We start from the raw sequence: 14,421 nt of genomic DNA, 5'->3' as shown, positions 1-14,421 counted from the left end.
TCTTATTGCTTGGGACCATGGTTCATAAATATTACAATCATGATATTTACTTATGCGCAAAACCCTAGTTCTTGGTCTTTGGTACTCATGGATCATGTGGTTTGCCTTTTGAGCCAACAAAAGGTAAGGAGACCCTCCTCCATTTCAGTCACACACATCTTGAATTTAATGGTTTATATTCCCTTTATTTTTTCATTATTTTTTTATGGGCCAAAGAAATTTAAACCGGGTTATTTATATGATGATACAGTATTCAATTTTCACCTATAGGTTAAAAACATGTTTCCTTTTCTTGAACTTACATTTTATTAATTAATTTGTGTATCGATGAAAAATATTTGTCACATATTTCTTTATGCATCAACAATAAATATTTGTGTCCCATTTTTTTATATTAACAAAAAATGATTGTCTTGCCCTTTTTTATACATGAATGATAAATTTTTGTCTCCTATTTTGTTATTTATTAATAATAAATATTGACTATTTATTTTTATTGTAAAAAAAGTAATTGTTCTATATTTTTAGAATTATATAATTTGTACTAATAAATTAAATGGCACAGAACAAATATTTTGTCACTAATAAATATTAAATTAAACAAGGAATAAATATTTCATTGAGACAAAGAAAGAAAGTGCATGTCAAATATTATAAAATATAGGAGAAAAATATTTATCATTATTACTTAAAAAAATTGAAAAAAAATAATTTTATCATTTATTAAGATAAAATCAAAAACATAGAACAACCTATTATACAAATGTTTTATATAAATAAATATATATAAAAAAAACAGAAACATTGTATGACATTTTTTAGAATAACATTATTTATAATACTTTTGACAACATTTTCCTTGAATGACATTAAATATAATACTTTTGACCATACTTTTCTATTAAACTAATTGTAGGTTTATTAAATATTATATATTATTAAAGAGATTTTATTTAGTTGGTCAAAAAAAATTGTTTTATTTTCATGAAATAAAATCAAATGAAATTTTTGATTTAATTCAATGAATAAAAGAGTATATCACCAAACATGGCATACCTTTTGTACATTATATATAACTACTCCTCCATACCAGAGTTTAACTCACACCATCTTGATTTCTCAAGTTAACAGACATCATGAGATTCCAATCCCTTAGTCTCGTCTTCCTTATTTTGTTTGCTTCTGTCACTCTGAATCAAGCTATACCAGGAGGTTGGACTCCCATAAAGAACATCACTGATCCATATGTGATTGAAATAGCCCGTTTCGCAGTTGTCGAGTACAACAAGCAAAAAGGAGCAACATTGGAGTTTGAGAAACTTATCAAAGGTGAATCACAGGTTGTTGCAGGGACCAACTACCACCTCACTCTTTCTGCCAAAGACGGTTCATCGTCTAACAATTATGAAGCTGCTGTGTCGGATCAGCCATTGAAGCACTTAAGGAACCTCACTTCCTTTAAACGTGTTTGAATTATTATATATGGCTTATGTTGTGTTGTTATAGCATTGTTCTCATGTATGCCTTATTATCATATTAATAAAATATTATATTTCTTATATCGTAATGGATTATGGATCTAGTTCTATAACATCATCGTCTAATCATCTCTGCAAACTTTCTTGTTATTATTTTATGAAAAATTTATTTGATTTATATTTGCATTTGATTTGAAGCGAATATATTTTGTCGTTCAAATATTTATCTTGTGTTTTCTTTATGCTTTAATGATAAATATTTGTGTTGTATTATTATTTTTTATATTAATCAACAAAAAATATAGTATTTATGGTGTTTCTTTACTATTACAAATATTAGTTGTGTATCTTTTATTGTATTTTGTAGTGACACTACATCATTATCAGAAGAAGATTTTAGAGACGTATATGCATGTTTGATGTTTTTTTTCAATGCGTTTTATAGGTAAGGTTGATCATACATAAGTTTGTAATATAAGTTTACTATTTTTTTTATGTTGGATGTAAATAATATTTAGGCTGGTTACATTTTGGTATAGCTATATTTTGTAATTATATGTTTGTTATATTTTTGAGTTTGATGAAAATATTTTATAGTCATATTTTGGTTACAAAGATATGCATATTTGCTGATTTTATTGTGGTAAAATATAGCGTATAAGTACTAAAAAAAGGGGACATAAATGGAATAATTAAAAAGATTATTTAAAAAAAAGTATTTTATCAGAGTTGAATAAGACACTATGGTGATAGCTAGAATGTCAATTATTATATATCATGTTATGGTTGGGAATCAAGTCCACGACCTTAATATATTTCACCACGGTTGTTTGAGATAACCTTTGTGATATGTAGCGTGCGACATAGTTTGTCATCACGGTCATATGATCGTATCTCTTTTTTCACAGTGGTGAAAGAAGATTTACATAGTAGTGGCAATTTACCCATATCATATGTCATATGAGAACTCTGGAAATAACACTTTCAAACGAGGAACTAGTTGTAAAAATTCTTAGATGCCTAAACCGTAGTTGGAAACTCAATAGTCATTAAGGATTTAACAACTATGGACACACAAACACTTTTTTTAAAATTACAGGTACACGAGATGGAACTTAAAAGACTTGTCATAGATGATGAACGAGAAAAGAAAAATAAAAGTCTAGCACTCATAGTAGAGGAATCTGACTCTAATAGTGACATGTCCCTTATAGTAAAGAACTTTAAAAGATTCTTGAGGCATGAAAAGAAACAAAGAGAGGAACAAGAAAATGATAGGGAGAAAGCCTCATTCATCCCAACATGTTACTTATGTGGAAACAAAGGACACATCGGGCCAAAATTTCCTTTAGCAAAAAACTAAAACTAAAAACAAATATAAGAAACCTCATAAAAATGGAAAGAAAGATTATGCTTCATGGGAAGACAGTGATATGGAAACCTCATACAATGAAGAAGAAGCCAATATCTATCTCATGGTAAATCATCAAGATTCTGAGGTAACCTCATACTTTTCTTATCATAATGTTTTTTGCATTTGTAAGAAACTAACAAAAGAAACAAGCAAATTGGAACAAATTGTCTCCACATCCAAGGATATTATTTCCTCTCTTGAACTTAAAAATAAAACCTTGAGAAATAAATATAAATCCTTACAAAAAGACAAATTGAACTTGACAAGTATAATGAATGTGATACTTTGAAAAATGAAATTTTCGATCTTCAAAAGACACTTGTCAAGTTCACCAAGAGAAGAGATACCTTGAATCTTCTATTAGGAACTCAAAGAGCATCGTACAACAAAGCCTATGTACGAAAACTCTTGTAAAAGATTAAGATATTTCTAACAAGTTATTATGGTTTGACTGTCGAAACTAATTTGCTGAATTTTCACAGGAAGATCCTTGTCGCCTTAATTAAATTGATAGACTTCCAAAAGTATATCCTTTTTGCCATACGGTGGTAATTAAATTGTTGGACTTCCACAAGAAGATCCCTGCCATCCTATGGGGTAATAAAACTATTGAACTTTCACGAGAAGATCCTTCCTGCCATATAGAGTAATTAAATTGTTAAGCTTCTATATGAAGTTCCTTGCCATCATATGGGATAATTAACTTGTTGGACTTCGATAGGAAGATCCTGGTCGTTCTACGGGGTAATGAAATTGTTGGAATTCCACAAGAAGATCCTTGTCGCCCTACAGGATAATTAAACTATTGGACTTCCACAAGAACACTACTACAAATAATAGATTTTATGACAAAGCTTTCACCCACCCAACAAAAAATCGACATAACCAAGACGCGCTATGTTTTGTTTAAAAAAAAATTAAATACCACATAATTCCTCGGTTTCTAAATATAATTGAAGGGAAAATAGTTACAGACCGGACATGCTTCGAATCCCAACAATAGCAGTTTATATTTTTATTTCTTTAAAAGTGGTGTCTTTTTTTTATTTTATAAATTAGTGATCTAATCCTTTAATTATCTTTAATAATTGAGGGATTACATAATCAGATTTTAATATAAAAGCATTCGCTAATCAGATTTTATCATAAATCTAACTTATATGTAGTCACTCCAAACTTGTATGCATCAGGCTTTGGGATGGATTGCAAGACAGGAAAAATCTTCTATGGTCTTCTATCTTGAAAAAAATATTTTTGGTAAAATACCCTTTTTGATTCCTTAACTATACCCTTCGGTTCAAATTGATCCCTTAATTTTTTTGTGTTAGATTGATCCCTTAACTCTTTAAAATGTGTTAAGTTAGTCTTTTTTTTCTAATTAGCGGCGGATTTAGCGACCGATTTTTGAATTTTTCTGTCGCTAATTAGACGAAAAGGACTAACATGATAAGTTTTAAAGAGTTAAGGAACCAATCTGACACGAAAAAAAATTAAGGGACTAATTTAAACCTAAAGGCATAGTTAAGGGACCAAAAATGATATTTTGTCAATATTTTTTTTTCTCTTGCATCCATCACAACATAATGGTGTTAATGTTGTTGTTTTTATTTTGGAATAACCTTCCTATGTTGTCAATTAAAGAAAACATTCCAAAATTTATTGTTTTTCTCGGTTGACAATATTGAGGAATTTATTCTTAAACATGTTGTAAATTGCAAGTACATGTATCTTGTTATCTTTCTTGTGAAAACATTTGTCATGCAAACATTTGCTCAAGATAATGAAATATTTGAACAGATCTCTAGGATGGATTGCAAGTGTAAAAATAAATTATCATGGTAGGAACAAATAACTTATCAAAAATTGGATGCATGCAATCCATTGAACTTGAAAAGAATGCACACAAATGATATACAACAAAATCTGGATAATAACAAAGATTTGTTGTCCTCCAAGAATAACTTGAAAATATTTGTTGTTCTCCAAGAATCCATTGTTAAAATCTAGATTTGTATAAATAATTTATTTTAATATTCTGTGTAAATAATTTATTTATTTTTAAAAAAAACTTACATCCCTTATTTTTTTTATAGAAACCGAGAGGTATGTGGCGTTTGGGATGAAACATATTTTTTTTTGTATTTTTTATTTAAACAGAAACATGTTTTACCTCGGTTTTAAGTAATAATCAAGGGAAAATATAAGCGTGTTTATTTCTTTCTTTCTTCGTTCTTAAACAAATCTTTGTGGTCTATTTAATGAGTATCAACGCTCAAAACACTTCCATTAGTGATTCGCATGAAACCTAAAAATATTATAAAAGCATCATGAATATTAAAAATTGATAATGAAACATCTATAATATAAGAAAAGAAGATGTTGTGGAAAATACAACTTTCCCCAATTTATAATTCTGCCATGTCACCAATTTGAGGGTAATTTGTGTCCCAAATTTACTTTTTGCAAACAAACTACCATAATTTGCATTATTAGGTTACTAGTTATTCTATTTACTTCCATCTTACCTTATATTGCAACTTCGTTTGCTTTGGTTGGTTACAAAGACACTATCTGATTCAACTTTATCACATAAACTAAAGTTCAACCTTTTCATAGATTTCAGTATGTGTTCGCTTTTGTGTTCGTGTTCATTTTTTTTCTTCATATTTTGATGTTTGTGAGCTACTCTGATTCTCTTATGGTTGTTGTTATATTGATGTTTTGTGAGCAACTATGTTTTATTTTTTTAATTTGTTATGTGAAATTGTTATTTTTGACGTTTGTGAGCAACTATGTTTATGTGGTTCGATTCTGTTTGCGTCCATATTTGTGTATGTCTTTATGTATTACTAATTTTCATTTAACTATTTTCGTAGGAACTGTGAAATGGCAAGGCCATTTATTGTTAAGTGTTTTGAATGGAAGACAAACATTAGGCCACAAGTTAAGTACAATCGACAACCCAAGTACTTAAGAAATGGTGTGCACAAGTACGTACACCCCATTCTTTTCCATCCGGTTTATTGTAAAACTTTGAAAATGACTTGATTTTGGATCAAGTGCTTCTAGTTGAATATGAAGATTATGAATTAAATGGATGATGTACTTGACGTTGGATCAAGCACATGCGTCGCATTCAATTGGATTTGATTTTTAAAAACACTTGACGTTTAATCGAGTTTATTTATGTTCTTTTGGAAAATGTTCTTTTTAGATCGCTTTTGATTATTTCTTAGTTAACAAGTGATGAGAGGAATAAAATGGAAAGTGATAAAAGTGTTATATGTTCATGGGAGTGGGGTACATTTTGTCCAAATATGGGGGATAATCATACACCGTACATAAAATTAAATCATGCACATGAGAATAAATCAAATGGTAAGAAGAAATCAAGCAACATTCACAACCATGACCCATGCACACAAACAAAAGCAAAAGAAAAGGAAATAAATTATAATGTATTCTACTTAAAAATTAATTCCTAAGACTAATCATGATTAATTTTTAGCATCAAGCATTAACATGCACCAAAGTAAAAAGGGATTAAAAGGTAATAATCATATATTTCAACCTCTAAGATTAACATTAGTTCACAACTACACAATTAAGTTTTAACCAAAAATCCAATGGACATGTTATTTAACTTCTACAATCTAATTGAAGATTATTCTAAAAATTAATGGGTAATTCTCTAAACTAGAGTGCATTCTAATTATCATTTCTAAAATTCTAAACGTATTTTAAATCGTAAGAAAATATAAAATCTAAAAATCTAAGTGTTAACATTATTTTTCGAAGTATTTTCCCTGTAATATGTGATAAAAGATTTTATTAAAAAGAATATTGAAAAAACCAAGTAATAATAAAAAAGAAAAAAAAAAGAATAGGCAAGGGGTGTGTTGTCATTAGTAGGGTGTATGAATCATTTAGATTGGGCTTGACAAAGCAAAGCCCAACACAAGGCAGTGTCAATCCAGGAGGGAGTATACGCAAGAAATAGTGGGTTTATGAAGGAACTTCAATGGGCCCAAGGGCCCTAAGCCTATATCAAGGAGGCCAATAGAGTGGGGAGATGTCTGGATATCTCAATCATGTTTCTTGTTTGAAAACGCGTTATCAGAATGTGAGACAAGAGTTAAAAACTCAGTCGCGCCGGAAATCACTTCTGGCGGCGGCGGAGGTCAAAAACCTTTAATCAACCATCAAATCAATCGTCCTAGTCCCCTCTTCCACAATCCACAATTCGTTTCCATGATTCTTCTCTCATCCCTCAAACCAAAGAAAAACACTTATGAGCCATAAACTACTAAAATCAGAAATCAAACGTTGAAATGGAGCAATTTGGAGTCCAAACCCTAGGGGTTTGGATCCACGGACAAGAACCACAACGCAGTAACACAATTAGCATGAATTGAATGATGAAGACGAAGTAAAAATCAGTCTCTTTTTTCTTCTTGTTGTCATACCCCCAAAAATTTCCCTCCCCTTTTCACTTTTCATCTGACTTTTGGTTTGAGATTCATCTGCACTTATTTATACCAAATACAAGTGCATCGTTCATTCATGTTAGAACTCTTAAACATACATCATAGATTCAAAGTTTGTGGTTAATTATACTTTACAAAAGCTAGGGTTTACTTGAGGATCAAGCCTTAGAGATTGTGGTGGTACAATCAATATGGAATCAAGGGGTAAAACCCTAATTCTTATTTCTTGGGACCTTTGTTCATGAAAATTGCAATCATGGTATTTACTTATGCATAAAACCCTAGTTCTTGGTCTTTGGTACTCATGGATTATGTGGTTTGCCTTTTGAGTTTGGGTTTGATCTTGAAACCCTAATCTTGGGGCCATTTGTTGGAGATTTGATTGTGGAGCTTCTTGTTTGGTTTGAGTTCTTTGATTAGATGGTTTGCATCATGAAACCCTAATCATGGATATTTGGTATTGGTGGACAGTGTGGTCTTGTGATTGACTAAAAACCTAATTCATTGGAGTGTGGTTCTTGATCATTATGGTATGCATCATCAAGTGTACTATTATTCTTTAGAATAACTCATCAAGTTGACCATTGGATTTACATACCTACATGCTTGATGATCCATCTAATCCAAGGCATTTTTTAAGCTTTCATTCAAGTCATGTTGCATTCTAGTTTCCATTCAAGTCCATTGATTCTAGGTCTATGGTGCATTCAGTCTATTGCTCCATGCTTCATAGTCCATTGGCTCATGATTCTTAATACATTCAAGGTCCTCATAAATGGCATGTTTCATTCAAATGTCATAGTCCATTGGTTCAAGTTATTGGTGCATTCATTGTTTCATTTTTGGTCCATTGGGTCTTGTTCCATTATGCATTCCTATTCCATTGACTTCATGCTTCGTGGAGCATTTATTGTGCATTAGTCCATGTTCCATAGTGCATTGGTTCTTGTTTCCTAATCTATTGGTCTTTGATTCATGGTGTATTCCAAGTCCACTTGTTCCTGATTCATGGTAAATATTCATAGTCCATTGGTTCATGTGTTATCATGCATTCATAGTCCATATTGGTCAAGTTTTTTAAAGACCATGGTTCATTCATTTCAAACTATGATCTAAATATGAATTTGGGGAAAAGTCATAATTTGAATCAAAGGCATGTTTCGTTGAATCAAAGGGATATTTCCATTCAAATTTTCTCATTTAACCATACAAGTATCATTTTACAAGGTCCATATAAAAAATACAAAAAAAAAAAAATTTGACCTACAATTAACTTTTGTTCAACTGTTGACTTTTTTGTCAACCAACTAACCAAAGTCAACTGACCTAAAATTACACATTCCTAATCCTAATGATCCATTGTGTCGTCATTCCTTGCATTCATTCCATTTGATTCCATGGTAAAACCTTTCTTTATGAGCCAGTAAACCTTGGATTTCTTCAACTTCCCACCATGAACCTCCATGCCAAGCTTCAATCATGACCATGTCTCTAAGCTTGTTTCAGTCGTGCATACAATTATTGAATTAATTGCAACATTGCACAATATACCATAAGATAAAGACAATCTATATTCATCAAATGCATGGTAAAGCCTACATACAAGCACATGATTGGTATTCATTCAAGTATAACTGTTGCAACCCTTGATTTATAACAAGCTAAGACATAACATGCATCAGTTCATATCTCTCTTGTACAAACCAAAGCCAATAATGCATTAAATAGTACCAACATAACATAACATAGTAGGCTAATTAGTCATAGCACATTATCAAGACAGATCCAACACCAATGCATAAATGCTAGCAGCTCATACCACATTCCAAGCAATAATGCATCATAGCAGAAATAACAAACATTTATGTATAAGTAGGCTATGAATTCACATTTAAATATGTTTATAACATCCATGTAAACATCACAACAAACCAATACATAAGAAACAACAACAGCAGACAAGTATAACAAGGCAGCCACAATGCAAGCATCACTTAACAGTAATTCATACATCATGGCAGGCCATAAAATCTAAGCAGCATTGCAGACCTACTACGTTGCATCAACCATCATTCATAGAAGGAAATAATGCAACATATCTAACTCAACAACAATTCAAACCTACCATAACCAACAACAAGCAACAATGGAACATCACAAAGACACTCACATCATAACATAATTTATGCAACCTCAGTTCACTCAATCTAGCTGTCACAACTCCACCTCCTAAATTCCTAACTTATTGCTGCATCACCACTTAATCCATAACTAACTCAACTAACCTCATGCCTAACCTAACTAACTACCTACCAAAAATTTCTAACAGAAAAAAACCACCTAACTAACTAACAGAGTTGAGTTCAGTCTGTCATAACAATTCTCTAACAACCTTAACAGTTTTTCCTAACAAACTTCCACACTCATTTTCGAGGCCAACTAACTAACCACCTCTAATTGGTTTGGTTTATCTACTCATAAAAAGAAAAGAAAACATAGTAAAGATTCTTGTCATTACACAAATCTTAGATGAATTGGTCTTCAATCGCAGAAAACTCTTGAAAATCTGAATCCACCTTGAAAATCTGAATTATCCAGCCTTAGGACATGTTTTTTCTTAGTAAAATCGTCCAAACCTTGTAAAATAGTGTTAAGGAGTTAAATACTCAAAATTTGGGCTTTCTGAATATTTGGGCTTTAATACGCGTAATGACCAGTGTCATATGCGTATTGCCTTATTCCTTGAAGACATACATTACGTGTACGCCAATATAGTGGCCTCTCAAGCATGCCCTTACACGTACGGTACGCGTATGGACAAAAGCTTGTTTTTGTTCCTCTTCCTAGTGAAACTCGCATGGTACGAGTAATAGTCATGGTCATACGCGTAACACCTTTGTTCTTACGCGTAAGGGAAGCAAACATGTTTTTTCTCCTTTCTGGTAAAAATCGTAAGGTACGCGTATAATGCAGGTTCATACGCGTATTACATGAGTACATATGCATATGGGAAGATGCTTGCACTTTTTTTTCTTTTTTTCTCTAATTCCTTGTTCTGGCCATGTCCTGCGTCCGATCCTTGATTCCTTGTGCCTTTATACCTAGATCCAACATGCCACGCATACCAAAAGCATAAAAATAGATAACAGAAACTCAAACCAAGAAAATACTATTAAGACACAAACTGACTCGAATTACCCAGAATTAAGATGAAACTTCTACAATTTACCTGGTTTCTTGATGTATAACTGATGAAAATTCTAGCACAAATGGTGACTAATCAACACTGAAGATCACTTTTTCATTCATTTTCATCTCTAGTTTTTCTTGTTTGTCAATGTAATATCCACTTGTAAAAACTTGTTTGTTTTTGAATAATAATCATAATGAATTGAATATGCATGTTTTGAATCAATCCATTCGTGTTCACTCATATCTTTTTTTCAATATCATACTTTTGTTTAAGAAAAATCAAAAGAGAATGATGAAATTAAAGTACACGAGACTACAGGTTGTATGCTTTTAAATAAAACCTTGTTGACGATGTAAGGCATTGTTTCAAATCCATAAACACCGAAGGTATAAGGAAGATAATCCCTAGTCAACGCTTTAGGCCTTAGAGTAGGGAAAGCAAAAAAAAAAGAAAAAAAAAGGGAAAGCAAAAAAAAAAGAAAAAAAAAGGAATCAAGAATCCTCAACAAGAGAAAATTCGGGTGGCTACAAGAAAAAGTAAAAGGTGGGTGATTGTCACTCTCAAAATCTCATGGGTTCCTTAACCATCACATCTACTATTCAAAATCCATTTTGAAAATAAGCATTTGTGTTGAGCTAGCTGAACGTAGGACTGAAGAACATCAAGGAGAATGAGTGGGTTAGAAAAGGTTTCGAGCCTTGTATCCGTTACTTCTAAAATCGTGAACCAGGCCACATCATAACCCTCAAAAGACCTAATTGAAGCATGGTTTATTTCGAAAAGCATACTACAGTAGGATCATGTAAAACTGACTCTTAAAGATTTTCTTATCATTTATATTGGTATTGATATGACATATTAACTAATGATTCATTCATTATATGTCATAATTTTAGTGACCATATTTGGATTTCAAAATTTACATAAACATAACGTTAGAATTATCATTTGAAAAATAAACAGTTTTACTTGCGAACAAGCATTTGACATCAAGAAAGTTTCCATAATGGGAAGTTTGATCATACCAAAGGGTAAAACGCCTGAACATTCCCTTGAGAAGAAGTGAATACCACTTCAAGACTCATTCAATCTGGGGCAATCATATCGAGAAGACAAATCTCTCCAAGCTTAGCTAACCAGGGATAAAGTCACTTCAAGGCTCATAATGGGGCATGCCACCTCAAGAGCACAAGAAGTCAAACACTCCCGAAAATGGTTGATCAAGGAGATACAGTTTTAAGACACTGGGGAAAGCCAAATCAAGATCTTCCCATGACAAGACTGCTTCATAATTTGTGATTGGGGAAATTCATGCAGACACCCTACAGTCTGGGGAAGAGATAGGCTACTAAGGTACACGTTTTCTCCCTATTTTAAAACAGCGCAAAGGTGTGACAACAACTGTTGAGCCTGAAGTTGGCATCAGAGAATCACGTCTTTATGACCTTTATCCTAGTCTTAAATCTCCCACCTCCCGCACATGAGCATCTGGTTAACCATTGCATAATTCATCACCATGTGGAATCATGTCACTTCGCTCATAGCATGAAGCCTTGAAAATGAACAAGCAAAGCTTTGTGTGTTGCTTTGATTACCTGGAAAGTGCTTGATATATGAGAGCATCTCAATGAATGCCCGATCAGATCACACACTTTCCTCCCCAGCAGGATCAAGTGAACATATCCAGTAGTGGTGGTAACATAAAGCATTCCTTCATTACATGTTCTTTGGTGCGGCTATCGGCGAGTCGAAGTCTACTCTACACCAAAAAAATCTTACCCTTGTGGATATCATTCATCTATCATAAAATAACCCATGTTTCTATGTAGAATACATAATTTCATGTATTATGAAAAATTAAACATACATTCCATATAGCATGCATATCATGCTTTTCCTTTTCGACTGATATATTTCCCCAACAGAGTATTTTAGTCAATTCCCAAGAGATGAAGCTATAAAAGTCTACCTGTCATTCCATATTCCCAATACACTTACCTTCTCACATTACAACCATTCTCAGTGGGAAAATTTTCGAATATTTTGGTATTTAATCCTCTTCTACCTTGAATACCCGAAAAGGTGTCGCAATTCGCGCATTCAGGTTTAAGATGATTAAATAGGGGCAACTGTCATACCCCAAAATTTGCCCTCCCCTTTTTACTTTTCATCTGACGTTTGGTTTGAGATTCATCTGTACTCATTCATATCAAATACGTATGCATCATTCATTCATGTTAGCACTCTCAAACATACATTATAGATTCAAAGTTTGTGGTTATTTATTTTATACCTGACAAAAGCTAGGGTTTGCTTGAGGATCAAGCCCTAGAGATTGTGGTGGTGCAATCAATATGGAATCAAGGGGTGAAACCTTAATTCTTATTGCTTGGGACCATGGTTCATAAATATTACAATCATGATATTTACTTATGCGCAAAACCCTAGTTCTTGGTCTTTGGTACTCATGGATCATGTGGTTTGCCTTTTGAGCCAACAAAAGGTAAGGAGACCCTCCTCCATTTCAGTCACACACATCTTGAATTTAATGGTTTATATTCCCTTTATTTTTTCATTATTTTTTTATGGGCCAAAGAAATTTAAACCGGGTTATTTATATGATGATACAGTATTCAATTTTCACCTATAGGTTAAAAACATGTTTCCTTTTCTTGAACTTACATTTTATTAATTAATTTGTGTATCGATGAAAAATATTTGTCACATATTTCTTTATGCATCAACAATAAATATTTGTGTCCCATTTTTTTATATTAACAAAAAATGATTGTCTTGCCCTTTTTTATACATGAATGATAAATTTTTGTCTCCTATTTTGTTATTTATTAATAATAAATATTGACTATTTATTTTTATTGTAAAAAAAGTAATTGTTCTATATTTTTAGAATTATATAATTTGTACTAATAAATTAAATGGCACGAAACAAATATTTTGTCACTAATAAATATTAAATTAAACAAGGAATAAATATTTCATTGAGACAAAGAAAGAAAGTGTATGTCAAATTATAAAATATAGGAGAAAATATTTATCATTATTACTTAAAAAATTGAAAAAAAAATAATTTTATCATTTATTAAGATAAAATCAAAAACATAGAACAACCTATTATACAAATGTTTTATATAAATAATATATATAAAAAAAAACAGAAACATTGTATGACATTTTTTAGAATAACATTATTTATAATACTTTTGACAACATTTTCCTTGAATGACATTAAATATAATACTTTTGACCATACTTTTCTATTAAACTAATTGTAGGTTTATTAAATATTATATATTATTAAAGAGATTTTATTTAGTTGGTCAAAAAAAATTGTTTTATTTTCATGAAATAAAATCAAATGAAATTTTTGATTTAATTCAATGAATAAAAGAGCATATCACCAAACATGGCATACCTTTTGTACATTATATATAACTACTCCTCCATACCAGAGTTTAACTCACACCATCTTGATTTCTCAAGTTAACAGACATCATGAGATTCCAATCCCTTAGTCTCCTCTTCCTTATTTTGTTTGCTTCTGCCACTCTGAATCAAGCTATACCAGGAGGTTGGACTCCCATAAAGAACATCACTGATCCATATGTGATTGAAATAGCCCGTTTCGCAGTTGTCGAGTACAACAAGCAAAAAGGAGCAACATTGGAGTTTGAGAAACTTATCAAAGGTGAATCACAAGTTGTTGCAGGGACCAACTACCACCTCACTCTTTCTGCCAAAGACGGTTCATCTTCTAACAATTATGAAGCTGCTGTGTCGGATCAGCCATTGAAGCACTTAAGGAACCTCACTTCCTTTAAACGTGTTTGA

At 31.8% G+C, this 14,421-nt stretch overlaps 2 protein-coding genes across 2 annotated transcripts; both read left to right on the top strand.

Annotated features, from left to right (window-relative positions):
• Nucleotides 1–1,136: 1,136 nt before the first annotated feature.
• On the top strand, nt 1,137–1,472 carry LOC127104813 (cysteine proteinase inhibitor 5). Its single transcript, XM_051041966.1, has one exon. It carries the CDS (start codon nt 1,137–1,139, stop codon nt 1,470–1,472), a length of 336 nt encoding a protein of 111 aa, XP_050897923.1.
• A 12,613-nt stretch (nt 1,473–14,085) lies between these two features.
• Nucleotides 14,086–14,421, top strand: LOC127104812 (cysteine proteinase inhibitor 1). The gene has a single exon (XM_051041965.1). The coding sequence runs from the start codon at nt 14,086–14,088 to the stop codon at nt 14,419–14,421; it is 336 nt and encodes a 111-aa protein (XP_050897922.1).

Source organism: Lathyrus oleraceus, chromosome 7 (assembly GCF_024323335.1).
Source record: "Lathyrus oleraceus cultivar Zhongwan6 chromosome 7, CAAS_Psat_ZW6_1.0, whole genome shotgun sequence".
In the NCBI taxonomy this organism is placed as follows: Eukaryota; Viridiplantae; Streptophyta; class Magnoliopsida; order Fabales; family Fabaceae; genus Lathyrus; species Lathyrus oleraceus.
Note: the sequence above shows the minus strand (reverse complement) of the source record. Positions and strands in the feature narration are given on the sequence as shown.